This window comes from Symsagittifera roscoffensis, chromosome 8 (assembly GCF_963678635.1).
Source record: "Symsagittifera roscoffensis chromosome 8, txSymRosc1.1, whole genome shotgun sequence".
Taxonomy (NCBI): Eukaryota; Metazoa; Xenacoelomorpha; order Acoela; family Convolutidae; genus Symsagittifera; species Symsagittifera roscoffensis.
Window position 1 is genome coordinate 20,996,636 of NC_087069.1, and position 18,580 is coordinate 21,015,215.

General features: G+C 46.3%; 1 protein-coding gene across 1 annotated transcript; it reads right to left on the minus strand.

The window, feature by feature from the left end:
- Positions 1–13,321: 13,321 nt before the first annotated feature.
- LOC134853499 (uncharacterized) lies at positions 13,322–18,174 on the minus strand. The gene is made up of 4 exons (XM_063869499.1): positions 18,034–18,174; positions 14,761–14,917; positions 13,995–14,184; positions 13,322–13,709 (listed from the first exon to the last, which is right to left on the minus strand). The coding sequence occupies exons 1-4, from the start codon at positions 18,172–18,174 to the stop codon at positions 13,322–13,324; spliced, it is 876 nt and encodes a 291-aa protein (XP_063725569.1).
- Between the last annotated feature and the right edge of the window lie 406 nt (positions 18,175–18,580).

Genomic DNA, 18,580 nt, shown 5'->3' on the forward strand with positions numbered 1-18,580 from the left:
GTCAACCCTACAGAAACATCTCGCAAGACAATGAAAAAACTACTGAATTTGGCACTGAGTAAGGTAAATTTTAAATGCAGTGGTTTGTGGTATGTGCAAAAAGACGGTTTAGCAATGGGCGCCTCCCTTGCAGTAATACTGGCTAATTTGTGGCTCAAAGAATACGAAACTGCATTAAAGAAAGAATTACCAAAATTGACTGTGCTAAAAAAGGATAACAAGGCGGAAGGCGGTCTGCCCTAGATGTCAGAAAAAGGTGACATATTGGACTAAAGGGATAGAATGCGAAGCTTGTTTGAATTGGTACCGATTAGGGTGTGGTAAAATATCGGAATCTGAATATGCAGACATCGCTGAATGTAACATTCGCCCGGAAGATACAAATCGACTGAAAATAAAGCTAGGTTCTAAGATCGACTGGCCAACGTCTAAACAGAGCTCTACATGCTTTTCACCGTCTCTACCAAGCCAGTACTTTCGGTGGTCTTTCTAACATTGGGTCGACAAAAACGTTACTGCTTTCGGCTTCGGTCAAAACACTCAGATTAACTTAATTACATGCAGAAATAGTGAGCTCATGCCTGGGTCTCAGTATCCCCAGACCACGAGGTCACTCCTAAAATCAGGGCTACTACTATTTATTGAATTATTATTGTTTTTGTTCAGTAGATAAAAATCATCATCTCCATCGAAGATGGATCAACCCTTTCCCCAACTACTAGCTTCTCATCTTAGCAGAATGAATTCAGATGTTAATTAAAATCAATTCAGGACATAATAGGGAAGCTAAAAGTTTGTATAAGATGATAAAAGTTCCAGTCCCGAGACCCCTCCGGATTCTCGAATCCGGAGTAATAAGACCCTTATCTTCCTTCCGGAAGGCTGTCTTCCACCCTTCACCGTCGTTCGCAACGGCCTTGCAACTATTGTAGCGACACAATAGTTGCAACTCGGAACGGTCTCTGCCACTTCTGCAATTTGTTGTTGTTTTCCAATCGAAATTCTTGTCGTTATCGCTATCGCAACTAATGTTGTTGTGTTTTATTTCGGTTTCCTGCCAAAATGGTCGTTTCTGACGTTTCTCAGAAATATGACGTCATACTTCGAAAATTTAAAAATTTGAAACACCAGAATATTCTAGCCTTCACCGTTTGACTAAAGGTCCCAATAACGTTGTTAATCTCTTAAAACCGTCAATTCGGAAGGTTCTCTGCTAAAAACTCGAAATTGCTGCGTCTGCATTTTTGTCCATTCTGGTCGAATGTCACATATTCCCCGGACAGTCTGGTCAATGTCCTCATTGAATCTCGCAATGTTCGTAAAATTGGTACAGTGTCATCGAACAGAATTTACAAAATGCACGAAATTACTTTTATCCGCGTCATATCGACTCACTGCAGAATATAAATGGCATCATACTACATCACTATAGCCTTCAAATTCTTTCATTAATCTGCACATTGAGGATATGACCTAAGATAAAAACATCTTTTCTGACTTCCATTGTCAATGCCCTGATTAAAAAAAATTTCTCCTAGATTTTTAAAAGATGTTGGTTTGCAGGACAGTCCTGCCAACCAACACTCTAAAATTATCCTACTATGCTTTTTCCCTTCGGAAATCTTGCTTTTTATTGTCCTGAATATTAAAACTAAGAAACTCTGTGGTTAGAAAGAACAATGAGACAATCTCCTTCTTCGAGAGATTACCCAAGCCTTTCATATCACCACAAAGTGATTAGTTCTCCTAGTTGATTAAAAACAGTCATGCAGGCTGGAATATTTAAATATACTCTTTACTCAAGCCTTTCTAAATAAATAGTAAGTGTCTCTAAAGCCACCAACTAAAATCAAAATGCAAATTTATAAATGCAACAAATTCTTTAATGTTCAAAGCTCAACTAAATGTTTCAGTTTTCAATTACAATTTGGTTGCTTGGTTTCTCACTTGAGTTTTTTCACACACATAAAACAATTCTGAATTTTAATTCCTTCTTCTACGTCACTTCTTTGTTTTCTTCTTTTTTCGTCGTTTAGAAGTTCTAAAACTTCTAAATTCTTCTAAATTTTTTTCTTTTTGCCTCTTGTTCTTTCGACCGTTTGTCAATGTTCCATCTCTTCCTCCTGTGACACTGACTCTGCATTTTCAGTTTCTGTGTCTCGCAACACATCGTTAGCTATTCTGACGCTGTTGGAAGCAGTCCTCCAATACTTCTGCTCTTCTACCCTCTGTTTGCAACAAGGTAGGGGATCCACGTTAGATTCTCTGTTTCGGCAGAAGCTGTTGTGGAGACACAACGTCACGTTTCTCTCCAGATCTTCCTTCAACATCTCTTCCTTCTCCTTTCCACTACGTTCACTCGTCCTGGAAATTCTTTTTACAGCGGTGGTCACTGCATTCCGATGAGTCACGAAAGTTCGCTTGAAAGCTTCTGCTCCAATCTCCAGCTGATACCCACTGTACACCCAGCCGTGCTTCGACATATGCTTCTTGGCATATTGGTACAACCATGCAGTCATGTTAGCTCTGAACCATGGCATCAATCGTCTTCTTGCCCATATCTTTTTCACTTCCATCGGAATGTTTAGAATCTTGCTCGTTGTCTCAAAAAGATCTAAATCTTTTAGACAATCCAATTTCTGCAACTGTTCTCTCGTTGGTGCCTCCTGTCTATTGTTTTCTCTCACATGAGCCTCCAGCCATCGTATCGCCATCATAACTCCCACTATCACTATTGTTATGGGCCGTGATGAGTCTGGTAAACCCATGGAGAACAGCTCTCCAGAGTCCCAGATCAACACCAGATTACTACGCTCGGGATACCACCAGGTCTGCAGCAAGCAGTGGCAGGGAAATTCGTCATGTGTCAACATGATGCTCCTCCAATTACGTTTTCCCGTAGCTTCCAGTAATGGCTCCACTTCCATCATCACTCGGTAGACTTCGTCATTCTCGTCTACTGTATTGTTATCCGTAACGGTTGATCCTCTCTGTTTCTGTCTTTCAAAGTCACTGAAGTTCCCACTCATATATCCCATGAACCTCCTTCCCAGTATCGATTCCAACTCCTCCTTTGTTCTCTCTGGAACTGCTGAGAACATTTTACATAGCAACTCGTAAGATTTTTTGGACATTCTCGTTAATCGCACACACTTTGGCACTGAGAAGGCTTGATCCATCATCGTTCTCGTACTCTTTACATCCACAGCTACGAAATGCTCCGGGTATCTGCTCTTGCACATTGGAGCCAATGTCGATCCCACCAAATATCGTGCTCCTGATGGTCTACAATAAGACTCACTATGTCTGATGTTCATTTCCGTCTCGATCGCTTCCCTCCATTTTCCTATGTACTTTTGCTCAGTTTGCAGAACTCCTGGCAACACTTCTACACTGATCGCTGCGCCCATCTCATGTTTCTGTTCTAGATTCAATAGTGACTCTAAAGAACCAAACATGCTGTAGAATCCTAGTGCAGTCACTAGATTCACTTCGGTTCCTCCATGGCAATCTGCGATCAGTTCCTTTTTCGTCTTTGCTTTCATCACAACATTCCCAAACAATATCGTCAATTGCTTGTGTTGTCTCTCTAGGGTTTTCACACAATCCAGACCTCCACAAACGTGACCTTCCAGTCCACAGACTTCCGCCAGACAGCTACCAGGTTTGACCCAGTCTTCTGGTCCCCAGCCAGGCAACTCCGCTTTGTCTTCCCCGTTGCTCCTAGAGGCTGTTATCATCACATTATATATGATGTTCAGGTCACGCAGGTTACAATCTGCATTCAGCTCCCTCTGCACATCTTGTGTCGTCCGTAATATCGAGTCAGCATTGGGACTAGGACACCATGATGGTCTCATCAGTTCCCACACTACCATCAAGCTCGTTCTCAGTAGTTCATCTGAGAATCCCAACCCAAATTCCACTCTTTCGTCGGATTTTGGTACGGAAGATGCTGTCACCTCTTCTTCCAAGACCAGTCCCAATTTGGTCTGCGGATTATTAGCGCTCTTAATCGTTACAATTCTCGACGTCCAGAATCTTAGCAACACTGCTTGCTCGTAATCGAAGAAGCAATCGCGTATGTCTTCACTCAGGAAAGGGTTGTACGCTATCTCTATGATTCCGGACACGTAGCTGTATGACTTCTTCTTGATCAGTCCACAGTACTCACTGGATTTCGGTAGTGCCCCCATAGATTCTTTAGTGAGTCTCAGCTCCTTGTTTGAAAATCTCCTGATTTCGTCTATCTTCCAATGGGCTCTAACTCCTCAGGTTCTTTCATATTCACCCTCATCGGCTTGCTTTGATGCATCTCCAGCAGTGCCAGCAAGAGTAAAGCTTTTGCTCGTTCATCGCCCTCCCTCAACATCTTGGCACAGGTATTCAATGCTGGTACTGAAATCTGCTCCATCAGGAATCGAATGAAACAAAGAGCGTCTCTCCGCTTCGCGCACGCTACTGCTGCTCCCTCTTGGGTTATCAGATCCCTCAGGTTCGTCATAAGGAAAATTTTCTCTTCTCTTGACCTTTTCCTTTCTTCTGAGTCATATTCCCCGCGAGTTAATCCCATCATGCACCAGGCGAACCTCAGTTGTAATTCGGTTCTTACGTAGGGTACTGCCATGAGAGCGTATATTCTCGGCGCAGTCCTCATCTCCTCTTCGAAGTACTTCAACACCACTGCTTTCCATGGAAGGCTCACTAACTGCTCGATTGTTTCCGCCTGCATCTCGGATGACGCTAAAGTTCCATACGCCTTCTGCTTGAAGGTGGTGCCTCGCAACATTGTCTCCAGATAACCTTCCATGGCCATTTCGTCTTCCAGAGCCATCACATACCCTCTAGTCGAGTTTCGGTATTCTAAAATCTCCATGTATCCACCGGCGGGTTCATCTATTGACACAGTCTCCGACACTGTCAGTCGGTTATACTCCACTGATACTAGTTGTCCTGCGACACTTTCCTTTCCGTGGTTCATGGGAGATGGTTTAAAGTCTTTCATCGTGCTTTCTCCACATTGGCTAATTATTTTCATTTCTAAGGTTGCTCCAGTCAGAGTGCGGTCACTCCTTTTGGATTTGTAACCCATTGAATTTATCCCTGCCATGAGAATGGGTGGCACCATCGCTACATCGGTCAACATTCTGTCCGTGCCAGGTAATTGATAATCACCTTGTCCCAAATCCATGGCCTCTTCGACTCGTTTTCGTTTCGCTGAGTTGACAGCTTTCATTGATATCTCTGAATCCACCTTCGTCTTTCCTAATCTCCTCGGCAACACCTTGCTGCCTAACTTCATCTTCATCTCATTGATCTTATCAATCACCAATTTTGATCGCATCGTCCCCCTCCTGGTTCTTGACAGATACACCACCTCTCCTTTACCATCCTGCGGTGTCATCTTGATGGGAGAGTTCGCTTCACCTTCATCAGTGGCTGAGTCAATCAAAAACTCACTCAATCTCCCTTCACACTCATCAAGTTTGTCAAGGACTTCCTGCATCAATGGTCGGTTGAGAATTGTTTTCAAAATGGACTGGGTCCCATGGCTCTGAACCACTGTCCAGACTTCTTCCATGAACGCCACTCTGTCCAATCTGCATCTCGTCCTACCTTCATGGTCTTGATGATGTACTTCCCACTCTTCTTTGGGCAACGTTCCCAAGAAAGGTACTCTGGCAGAGCCCTCTACTCTTCTTCTCCTAGGTGATATCATGAGGATTCTTTGTTCATTATTTCTCGAATTGCCAGGAGAGCTGCTCTCCGGCAAATTCCGTTTCATTCCCGTAAAGGCTGACGGAGGTTCCAGTGTCGAAATGCCTTCATCCGCTGGCTCAGTCGTCTCGAACGTATCCGCGTTGTTCTGAAGATCACTGAAGATATTAAAATCCAAGCTGGATACTCCTCCTGTCGATGCACTGTCGTCTTCCCCACCAGCTTGACTTGCATCTTGTTGCATGGGTTCTTCCGCTTGACGGCTTCCTCCCTGTCCGTCATCTCCTTCTGACATATCCTTCTTCGAGCTTGAGGGCCCTTGCTTTTCATTGTCGGCCCCTTCCGGGAATTTCGGTATGATCAGTGTGCCAGCTGATCCATCTTCCTCTTCTCCATGGACCACTTTGATTTCCTCGCAGCCGAAGAGTGCTAGGACGGTTCTCGCCTGCAGTGTTCCTCCTACTTTCAATTCCGGTTTCACACTTGTCAGGATCAAGGAGGCCTCAGACAGTTCGGTCCTGCCTCTCATCTTCATAGGCGCTAAGCCTAATCCAGCCCATTCCTCGTCAAATCTTCCAGGCTTGGGAGTCGCGGCGTTGCTTATTCGCCTTCTCGTCGCTTGATCCGTATAGGCAAATCGTGTGTATTGTAACACGGCGGCATTTCTCCCCACAAAGTATGGATCCATCGTTCCCACGAAATTCCCTATTCTCCTTTCATTGGTTTCAAATGCTCTCAACCTAGGAGTTTGTACCACGGAGACTGCTCCGACAAACATCCTTCTTATCAGAGGGAATTCGGGGATTTCTTCCGGCAGCTTCTCGTAATCACCCCAATCCTTCGTCTCTTCTCTCACCTTGTGATATGCTGCAGTGAAACGAGGCACTCTGGTTATCTCACCATTCGTTTTATCATAGGGTCTCAGATTCCAAAGCTTCGGAAACACCTCGATGTGTCCTCGTTCTAATTCTCCCATGCGATCACGGAAGTGATCGTCAAATTTGATGACCGTCATTTCTGGCTCTGATATTTTCGCAAACAACAGATCTTCGCTCATGAGCTCCCGCAACACGTGCTGCTCACACCAGTTCAGCGCACTACCGTCCTGTACGCCTCCACCTTGACATCAGGGAACGCAAATGTGACTGCTGGTCCATAGATCACTGTCACAAACTCCGTGGCCCCTCTGATCAACGCTAAGGGATCAGTCCTCATGCCCAAGCACAGATCGGTTAGTAGGGGCATGCCCCCAACATGTCGTCTCACATCTTCCTCTCTCTCGATAGTCTCATCTTCTCCCGTTCCAAAGCAAGTTTGTTGTAGGAGATATTGGATAAGAGTGTGTCTCAGGTCTCTTATCTTATTCCACGAGTCCGTGGCTTTCTTCATGTCCAATTTTCTCACCCTTTCCTTCATCTGCTCTGGAAAATGTGTGAGTTTCAACAATCCTCCCAAGTTTCCGTGAGTAATCGCAATCAACGTTAGAAGTCCATCCAACCGCAGGTTCTGAACTCCTTCGGTGAGCAGTACCGCCGGTCCTTTCACAAAACGCTCAGCTCCAAACGTCACAAAAAAGGCTAGTAGCTCCACAATCGATATTTCCACTACCTCTTGGAGGAATTCCTTTATCAAGTAATGAGAAACTTTCGGGTAAACTTTCGCCAAGAAGGACGCGGTCCATCCGGCTCCCAACCCTTCCAGCATGCTATCTGTTCGTTCAAAGCCTTCTTCCCTTTCACTTCCTGGTTCCAGAAGGTTTCCAAGGTAATCTGGCACATTCTATTCACAAACTCAGCCGTCTTTTCTTCAGCATTTTCCGCTAGGTTTACCTCCTTCAACAAGTAGGCATGGATTTTCTTCATCATTATAGGGCCTTGCTCAAAAGCATCTGCACCCAATGCCGCTATTCGGGGACTTAGATGTAACCACTGGTTGGCCTCCGGTTTGGTCCTCAGAACCATCGCCTCCAAATGAGCTCTAGTCTCCTGTGAATTCTTCCTTCTCGCTTTTTCACCTGTTACTTCCATTGCTCGGAACCATAAGTCGTTTGACATCGCTGTGACCACTCGATGGTCGTCGTCTATTCCCGGTTTAAGTTTGAGCTGTCGACTGAAGTTGGACAGTTCCAACCCCAGCACCTCATCAAACACTAACATGTGCAGCGCATGGTCCTTGAATCCTGTAATCGCGTTCGAGATATCTGACCACACCGCAGGTAGTTCTGCCCTGAGTGGTCTCAAGTTCTCCGTCACTATCATGCGATTTGGGGCTGATATGATCACATCATATTTCCCTTCCGAAATCAAGGTCACGATCGCATACACGAACTTCAATCCATCCGGGAGACATGCATACCCCGGAGACAGCGCGAACACTACTCTCGGTGTCACCTTCTTGAACGACCCCTCCTTCGTCGCATCCACCACTTCACCCATTGACTCCAGGATATCCTTTATCGCTGGCCACACTGCATTTTCTACCATTGCAGGATCTCTGAGTCTGCTCAGAAAACCTCTACTGTGCAAGTGGTCATTGATGCCAGCAAACACGATCGTGACTGGGTTCTTGTCCAACTGTCTTTGTACCCCTATTGCCAGAGATACGGCTTGCAGTAGGTCCAGGTCGACCGCTGTCAACCTTATGACATCCGGCCAAAACAGAGACTTGGAAGTGTACACGAACTCTGAATTCGCTACTATCATAATCTTGGCCTTCCTCATTTCTGCTTTGTCGTACGCGGCAAAGATGGTCTCATCTTTCTTTATCGCTTTCAATCCGCCGTACCTTTGGACGTCACCATCTTGACTCACTTGTTTCGGGTATATTCTATCTTTCACATGACCTGGGGGTGAGCTCAACTGCCTGAACATCTTCACATGTTGTCCGATCGGCACCCTTGTTACCAAAAATCTTCCAGGTCCCTCTTCTCGATTCCCTTCATCATGATTCAACCTCACGTCGTGCAATGGTCTTGCGTTCACTGGTCCCATTGTATTAATAGAGGGCAGTCCCTCTAGGTCAGCAAATCTCAAGGCTGTCGAGCTGAAAATTATGCCAGCGGCTATTAAACAGTCTACACCTGTTATTGAATACAGTCTACTGACGGATAGCCTCGCTCCATTGAGCATCCTCCTGGCGTCCTCGATGAAGCTCACCCTCTGGAGATCCAGCTTCATTAGTTCGTCCTTGTACACATGCCAGGGGGATGGTATGGGTCTTGACCACATCAATGAGCCTCTATCCGGGTGTCTCTCCTCTCGACTGGTACTTGTCGTCTCCGATCTTGTGTCTGGTCTGGACATGCCAGTTGCCTCTTCCATTGGGTTAACTGGCCCTATTCTTCTCCTAGGATGAATGGTCCTCCTCACCGGCGCTTCTCCCAATCGATCCTGAACGTCTGTCCTTTGACCTGGTTCGCTTGAGCTCTGTTGTCTGTAGTTCGTGACGGCCGGGACCGTCCCCAAGCGTGTTTCCAGGCTAGGAGGCACAAAGGTGGTACTCACCGTGTCATTCGATGCTCCTTCCTCCTTCAGCACTCCTGTGTCAAAGAGTTCTGCTTCTAACTCATCCAACCGCTCTTGGTAGACTCGATTCAACCAAGCTTGTCCTTCTATACTATCGAAGTGGATGCCGTCCGTAGTCAACCTGGCCTGATCCATAGCTCGCAACTCATGTTCAATGTCCATGAGGATAATTCTTCCGGCATTCCGACTTGCGAGATTCCTCAAGATATTATTCCACCTGACAACTCCTTCGTTGTGCGTTCTCCCTGCTGCTGTCAAGCTCCTTGTGTTCATTGGCACAGTGCAAACGGTCAGTACCGCGCAATTGAATTTCTGCCAGAGAGTAGTAAACAAGCACACCATCTTTGATTCCCATAGTGCTTCCTGCTCCTCCGAACCTCTAGAGATGTCATTCGTTCCAACCAGGATCATCACATTGGGGATCCTCCCTGGATTCATTAGTTCCACCATCCGATATAACTGGGCTATCGTCGCGCCTCCAAAGGCCATCACCGTGGTGACCCAAGAGTTCCTCAAATTCGAGAGTACTCTGACTAAGCTGTCTCCCAGTATCAGATGTGATGTCCCCAGTGGCGGTTGCTGCAGGTTTACTGCCGGGTTCCAAGTCGCTCGATTGAAGCAAGCTCTCGGATCCGTCTCCGGTACTCCCGTGAAGTTATATCTCAACTGATTATTCTGTTGTACGTCTATTACTCGAGACATTTTCTTCGCTGGCATCTTCTGTATTCTTCTCTCTGGGGCCTTAGAGCTCCCTATTGGTGGCGTCGTGTCGCTAACTCCCTGTCTGATCACGGTTTGGGAGAGTCGTACTCTGCCGTGTCGTCGATCGTTCCATAGGGTGCAGTCACCCCGGAACCTTGTGCATTCTTGTTGGCGACTAGTCGTCCAGCTGTCTCTATCAGCCTCTTCACCGTTTGTTCCACGACTGGGTCACCCAAGGTGTCACTAGGATCCGGGATTGTCACTCGACCTGTTGCTGTCGGGAGTCGTGTTTCCGTTGTCTGACTCATCTCTCGAGGCGTCAATAGCTCCATCGGGGACTGCCCACGAGGAATACTCCTTGCAGGTATCGCTTTTTCCACGGCTGTAGTCTTTTTCCATGCCGCCCGGTCCGATCGCTCCTTGTAGTCCCGCCTCAAGCGCTCAACTTCTTCCCTGCTTTTTGTTACAGTCTTCGAACAATCTTTTCCACATGTCTCTGTCGTCCTCCGCAATGAGCATGGTCTTAGTCACCTCGTCCAGCTCCCTTTTTGTCCTTTCCAGATCGTCTTTTATCCCATCCAGATCTTGCATGGTTTGGTTCGTCTGAACCCTCTGTTCTACTTTCACCTTTCGCCCACTTTGGTGGCACAGCTGCTCTCAGTGGTGAACCAGACGAGGCAGCCTCGCTGTTCATCTCCTGATGCATTCTCGTCAGCCCAGGTTCGGGCTTGGAGGGCATAGGCATTTTACCTGGTTGGTAAGTCCTAGAACTTCCCAATCCAGGCTCATTCGCCAAGTCACTCCCTGAGAGAGCCCCGTTTCTGCACCTCATCACTCTCATGTTCGGGCGGTCTAATATTCCCCTCTCTCTATATGCTGCCATCAAAAGGACTTCCGTGTGGCGGTCCCCACGGTTGACATGCCCCAAGATGTTGATCAGGGCGGTCAGCAACCTGACTACCTCTGGGTCCTCCAGAGCGAAGTCTCGATCCATTAGCCGACGATAGATCGCATCTATCATCGGTCCTACATATGCCTCTGCCAGGTCCATCAATTCAACCAAGTTGAAATTCTTCATACTGTTCTTCAGATTCGATTTGATTTGATTTGATTTCAAGGTTTTGACTCAAGTGAGCAATTAAATGATCAATCAGGATCTAGAAAAGAAGTCACGAAAATCACACTTGTCAGTTTTCACCTTAATTTCTCGTTAAAATTTATTTAAAAACAGTCAGATAAAAAGATTTTTATCCTAAAATTTATTAAAATCAATCGGTCTCTAAAATTTTGGAATTCGACCTAAGATTGGACAGTCCAAACTTTGGATCTATTCCTAAGATCGTTATTCAGTTGTTCGTGGTCACTAACCCCTTCTTATCCAAGATCTTAATAACATAACACATAACATAACATAACACACATATAACACAACTTAGTCTTTAGCCTAATACCCTCACGCCCGTCACTCAGCCTATACTTAAATAATATTTCTTAAGTAAATATACTTGTAAATTAGTATCAGAGAATATCACGTGTACCAGCGCGTACAGTTCTCGAGGGTGCAGTCGTCCTCTGTTCGGGTCGTACACTGGAAGCGAAAGCTCCTTCACGTCCATTTCCACGAGGAAGTCTCTCAATCTCGTCAAGGACATGACTAGGTTTTCCGGGTCCACGTGCTGCTTCTCCGTCGCCCTCGTTACCAAGAAGCATAGATATTTTCCCGGTATCTGTGAGGCCGCCGGATGTTAGGCCGCTACGCCCCCTATCCCTGGTCTTTGCTTCCATAGGAACTCTATGTTTTTATGTTCTCTCTTAAAATCTGCCACTAACGCTGTCCTAAAACTCATGTCTGCTGTGATTGCTATCGCACATGTTCTATTTGTCAGTATAAAATCACTGTCTGTTAGTATTATGTTACTTGAGTATTCATTTGGTAGGTTAAAATTTGACTCAACTACCCTCCCTATGTCAGGTGTCTTAGGTTCTTCGCCTGTTTCTGCTTCTAAGTCTCTTGTCTCTCTTGCTATTCTTAATTTTTTTATTATCAAGTTTTCAGTGTGGGTAAGTCCTACCCCCACTCCCCGGACAAAAAAATCCATCGACGTCCCCGTCGATTGCATACCGGGTATCAAATCGAGATTGGAACCCGGAATGAGTAGTCGCCCCTCCTGGGCAGCCCAGCAAGGATCATTTCGTTCGGTCTTCATGTATTTTATGCTTTCACGATCTACTTCTTGAATTGTGACACTGGTCTCCTCTGGGTCCGACGTCATTTCGTTCAGCCATTCTAAGACACGCAGGTTCGTCAAGTCTTGTTCATATGACTGCTGTTGCTCGTCGTCGAATTCTATCTCGGGTTTCGACCGGTCGTCGACCCACTCATCGTCGTGATCATTGACTATGTCAATGTCTTGTGACACCGTTATTTCTTCTAGACCCACTACTTCTTCCACTATCTTCTTCAGATCTATCCTATCCACTACAAAGTCGTCACCGTAAGGGTCATATTTCTTTCTGGGTCTTGTCCCGTCCTTCTGACGAGTCTGTATCGTGAACGGAAGATCCGGTTCCAAATTCTTGGGAACCTCCATCTGTTCGGGATCTTGCCAATCCTCCTCTGCGTAGGGTAAGGTTCCATCGTCCGCTTCGATCACCTCGTTTGGATCCAGGTCCAGCGGTGTATTCGTTCCTTCCTCCACGACTTCGTTTCAATCGTTCTTCTCCCTGGTGCCCTTCTCGTTGACCTAACAAGCAGGATCCATCATTAGATAATCCCCTTCTTCCATGTCTGCAGGTATACACCAGTCTTCTGTCGATTGATTGTGTAGCTTAATGTTTTCGTAATGAGCGGCTCGGCCAGTACTCAGTCTATAACACTTTTTAGGAGCTTTTTCGTTCCCTTCGGTGGTATAACGTTCTGAAAGACCCATACGTAATCCCCCACCGAGTAAGCTTTTGCACCAGCTGCTTTCTTGTCGAATTTTTTTCTCTGCCTTGCCTGTGCTTGCTGAGTATTCCGTCTACATAAATCGTTCAACTCCTGTTGACGTCTGATCACATCCCTCACGTAGACCTGTGGAGACGTTTTCTTTCCCTCATACTCTGGGTAGAAAAAGGTTAAGGGTAAAGACTTCTCGTGTCCAGTTAGCATCATGTGTGGACTAACTCCAGTGGTGGAGTGTTGCGTGCTATTATAGGCTCCCATCACCTGTGGAAGGTATCTGTCCCAACCGGTCATGTACCTGGAACAATATACTCTCAGCATCGACACTAACGTCCTATTCTGTATTCGTCTGGGGGTGGTATGTCGTGTAGTGAGCCTGAGCAACCTGTGAGCGTATCATGAGCTCTTTCGTAAGCTCTCCTACGAAAGCTGTTCAATTATCCGAATGAAACGTCATCGGACAACCATGTCTCGCTATCCACGTATTGATCAGGTGGTCGCATGTCTCTTCCGCCGAGGCAGTTATGCAGGGCACGGCCTCTGCATACTTCGTAAAATGATCTATCATGACCAACACCTGAATATAACCAGTGTCTGTCATGCATATATTTTGGTGATCTATCTGCAACACCTCGTTGAATTTAGACGACTCGATCGATTGTAAAGGAAATCGCAACTTCTTTGGATCCTTGACCTGTTGGCATGACAGACATGCTGTTACCCACTTCTCGCATGCCTTTTTCATTCCAGGCCACTCGAAGCGGTTCACGATCCTCTGATATACTTTGTCGATCCCCTGATGGCCCATCTGATCATGCGACCTGAATAATAGTTCTGTCTGATAGAGTTGCGGCAAAACTATCGCGTTATACTTGTATAGGACTCTGTCTTCTTCCCTTCTTTTGCAAGCCACAATCCCGTCCTTGTTCAAATATAACCTCCCTTCCTTCTGCATGAAGTACTGTCTCAGGATACGATAACTGTCTTCCTCGAGGTCCCCTTTATCCGGAGAACCATTCTCGATCCACCTTTTCAGGTTGCTTGTCATGCGATCATTTCTCTGCGCCCTTAGAAGATCCGAGAGTCTGTATCTCGCCTTCAAGTACGTCTTCATGACCCTCATCTGACTATTCAGCTCATTGGGCTGGTGTGTGTCTTCTTCCATCTTAACGCACCGAATCTTCGCCAGCAGCTGTGTTTCTTGCTTGAACGGCTGGAGTTCTGTCCTGATTACCTCTTTTTGTGGCAACAGACTTATCGAACGTTTCGATACCGCTATTGTCTCCAAATCATCCGCTGCGTTGTCAAAGACTCTTTCGCTTGGTATAAGGTAGCGATCACTGTCAGGATCCTGGTACACCTCTCTGTCCAGATCCCTTGCCCGAGTTTCCACCAGTAGTGTGTGGATCGCTAGTTTGGACAGTTTTGATCCCGAGCTCGAGTTCCTGTCTGAATAGGTGTCAATTCCTGAGTTTCGGGAATTGTCATCTGTTGAAGAGGTTGTGATGGAGTCTGCACGCTCCTCTCGATCTTGTCTGTGCCTTCTTTGCATCCATCTGAACTCCCCGGACAAAACCTTGTTCCCCATGTCCTGTTTCTCATCAGGATTTTTTTCATCTATCTCAGACTCCCCGGACAAACTTTCTTGTCCCGGGTGTTGATCTTGTACTCGCTGGCTCTTCTCATCGTTCGTCTCCCCGGAAAAACAATCTTGCAGCAGGTTTTGTTCTACCTTCTCACCTTCTTTATCCTGGCCCACAAAAGTAACGGTTTTCCTTCGCGTACTGCTCCCCTGTTCTTTCCGTCCGTAAGAAGTACTGGTTAAAATCTCGTGGGGCATTGAGGATACTAGTTGCTGAACTATTGTCCTACAATCCCTCTCGTTCTCTTCGTGTTGTCGTCTGGACGGCATGATCTTGATCTTCTCCCTGACTGTTAGTGAAGCCACTGCTGCTCTCCACTCGGGGTCATCTCTGGTCACTTCTCTTTCTAACAATCCACCCAGCATCCACATCACTTGCGGTGTGACCTGCACCGTTTTATCCAATAATGAGAGGCTGTTTATCTTCATGCGAGAGAGTTCTTGTTGGACCAGGTTTGAGCGCAGCAACAGATCCAAGGCGACCGGGTCCACCTTGGATAGGATCTTTATCTCGGCAGCTTTCTCTACAGGTAACTCAGGATGCCCTGGAATTGGATGTCCAGACTTAACCAACCATCTCGTTAAGGGAAGCGCTTCATAAGTTTCTTTGTCCAGAAACGAAAATCCTTTCTTTATTTCTGCCTGATTGGATTGCTTCTGCTCCAATCTTTCATAAAACTCAGTTTTCTTGCTGAGGCTGTCAGCATTCTGGTGTTTATCACGCATCCTGAATTCGATTATCATATGGTAGCCATCCAATCTTACTATCCATCTACCAATATAACTCTGATCCATCGAGTAGGTCTTCAACCAGGATAACGCTCTGTTGTCTACGCGTAACTTAAAGGGAGCGCTCCCTAACTATGCGCGGTATTTTTCCACAAATGTGACTACTGCAAACATCTCTGCTTTTGGTGCGCCATATTTCATCTCAGTGTCACTCAAGACCTTGCTGCCGTATGCAATGGGACGGAGAACCGTTCTTCCATTCCATTCTTGCTCCTGATGCAATATTCTTGAGATGGCTACTACCGATGCGTCTGTGTCAAGAACATACATGCCATTTTCTGTAGGCATGCCTAGCACTGGCGCTTCGCACAGTTCCCGCTTTATGTTCTCGAAGGCAACTTCTGCTTCATCGTTCCATTCGAACTTTTTCCCTTTGTTGCGCATCAGCTTCTGCATCGGATACACCTTGTCCGCATATCCTTTTATGAACTCCCGGTAGTAGTTGGCAAACCCTAGGAAGCTCAGGAGCTGTGTTTCCGTTCTGGGAGCCTTCTATGTCAACACTGCTTCTACTGCTTCCGGGTCTGGCCTCACACCATGCCTGTCCACCATTCTTCTCAGGTACTTGATTGAATCCCTAAGGATTTCACATTTCGATGGTTTGCACTTCAAGCCTGCTCTTTTCATGCATCCAGAGACCTCATCGAGCCAATCAATATGGTCTTCCAGGGTTGGTGTCGCTATGACCACGTCGTCCACGTAACACATCACAAGGTTCCCGTACTTCTTTGTCACTCTGGTCAAAGCCTGAGCCATCAGTCTTTGAAAAGTGGCCGTTGCGTTGCACAAGCCGAAGGGCATCCTCTTCCACTGGTACAACCCTAATTCGCACGCGAATCCTGTTTTCTCTCTGTCCTTCTTCCGCAGAGGGACCTGCCAGAAGGCAGAACCCAAGTCCAATGTGGTGAAGAACTTGGCATCACCAAGCTTAGAGAGGCTCTCGTCTATTCGCGGTATCGGGTACGCATCTTTTATCGTTACCGCGTTCAAGTAACGAAAGTCGCAACAAAACCTAAGCTGCCCCCTTTCTTTTTCGCCATTACGACCCCGCAAGCCCATGGCAATTTCGAGGGTTCTATCATGTCGTATTCAAGCAACATTTCTATTTCCGCTCGGCACGCTTCCGACTTGTGTGGCGTCATTCGTCTTGCGCCCTCCCTATGGGGAACGGCGCCCTCTTCAAGTTCAATTTCGTGTTCGACGAAATTACAGCAACCGATATCCGCCTTATGTTTTGAAAATACATCTGCGTTCCGATTTAAGAGGTCCCGCAATTTTTCGAAATCTCCCTCACCTATTTTCCCTTTTAAATGTTCTATCTCTGGCAAAAGTGGTTTGTCAGATTCTAGTTCATATGACGAGGGGCGTTCCGGAAAATTCGAGCAGCTCGATAAGCCGTCGTCCGTTTCGGATTTCATTGAAAACACTTGAAAATTTTATCTTTATTGGCATGATAAGGACCGTCTTTCACACTATGTTTCTTCAAGTTTTGTGTCTCCTCATAGTCGGTCCTCTCCGGCAAAGCGTAACCAAGCTTCTTTCCACGCTGGATTGAAACCGTGGTGTCCAGTGTGTTCAATAGCACACTGACACACAGTCCGTTTCGCGTTACCGAGAAGCTTCGGCCTAAAATCACCGAACTCTGGTTATTTGGATTCGGTACTAAACAAACCTGTTTACTATGGCTTAACGAATTTAAATTTATCAATCTAAAAGTCGCCACCACAGCCTGTCCTGGCTGTAGTTTCACTTTTCTATCTAAAAAAATTGGTACCTTGTTTTCGTCTGTTATTATCCTATTAATCGGTTTCTTAACATACTTCCGGTCCGGGTTTCTAATCCGTATCAGACCGTTGTTCAAGTCAATCATCACGTCAAAATTCCTGACGAAATCTCTGCCCAAGATGAATTGGTCGGCGTCGTCTAAATTTTCTACCACCAGGAAGCTCATCCAAAGATCCCGTCCTCCCATGTGGAGAACCGTTATTGGTGTTCTTCCGGCTACGTAGATTGCTCCTCGATTGGCGGCAGCCAGTCGGAGATTCGTTGGAATCAGGTCTTCCCTCGTGAAGCTCATTCTTTCCCAAGTTTTTATTGGCATCACACTTACTACCGCTCCTGTGTCCAGCAGCCCTGTGACTCCGATTTTCTTTCCGTTGGTGTCGAGCAGATGTGCGGTCACATCTGCTTCATACCCAATGTGTACTGCATCTTGTTCCATCATGGCGTCATGGCCTATCCTGCGGACTTTGAGTTCCTCCTCACCCAAATAGATCTGCCCTATTTGGTCACTATCTGTTGTTACATAAGTCCTAGTGTAGATACTGATTCCATCCACGTTCAGCATCACTTGATACGGCCCATAGACTTCCAGGTAGCGTCCATGAAGTTTCTTTATGCGAGGGCCACCCGTTGTTAGTAGTGCTCGCACAGCCCTCGACTCAGTGCGTGGCTCCACCTGCCTCAGATAATCTGCAAATGTGTCCAAATGCATCAAAGTGAACTTGGATGGTTCACTCAGATTTCTGATTACCTGGTGTCCAGCCACTGAGATTATCGACTGTATCTTGCTTCCTTGTGGCACCGAACCTCTGACCGGAGATCACATTAAGTTTCATGCTCAAACTGCTTGGTGCTTTAGTCTCCTCGACCTCCGTTGCTTCGAAGGCATTCAGTTGCTCCTGTAGTTTCTCATTCTCCAGTTCGAGTTTCACTTTTTGTTCGATCTCTTTTGTCACCAGTTCCTCCTGCACTCTATTTAGAGCATTCCTCGCGGCTGCTCTATAATCAACCTTGAAGTCATCCGCCGCAGTCACTGGTTCCGGTTCATGTGTCTCTTCAGTTACCGCTTGCATTTTCTTCGTCGCCAGCTCTTGCGGTTTGTCTTTTCTGCGCGCCTCTGCTTCACTCTTGATAAAGCTTCCTCATGCCTTGGATGCGTGATGTCTGCCACTGCATCCCAAAATTGTGGACAATCTGATTTAAAATGACCTTCCAAGTTGAAAAAGAAACACCCCGGGCCAAATTTCGCAATTACTCCTCTCATGAAATCCTCATGGTCAACTTGTGACGCATCTTCGTCCTCGAGGCTAAAGCCTATAGCTTTCATGCCTTTTTTGTAAGTTGGGCATGCTGACACATGATGGTCCGTTGAATTGCAATTGGCACAAGAACGTCTCTTTTCCATATCATCCCTCGGTTTGTACCAGTTGTTCCCTTGGTTTGCTGGTCCGTTGTTAAAATTGCCATAATTTTTCTTAT

Excerpts from the sequence above, each read along its gene's own strand:
- LOC134853499 (XM_063869499.1), bottom strand. The coding sequence starts at position 18,174 with ATGCAAGCGGTAACTGAAGAGACACATGAACCGGAACCAGTGACTGCG. Across the intron at positions 14,918-18,033 it reads CAAAAGAGATCGAACAAAAA|GTCACACCGCAAGTGATGTG; the intron begins GTGAAACTCGAA and ends AAAACGGTGCAG. Across the intron at positions 13,710-13,994 it reads CAGATGAGGGTCATGAAGAC|GTCGCATGATCAGATGGGCC; the intron begins GTACTTGAAGGC and ends ACTATTATTCAG.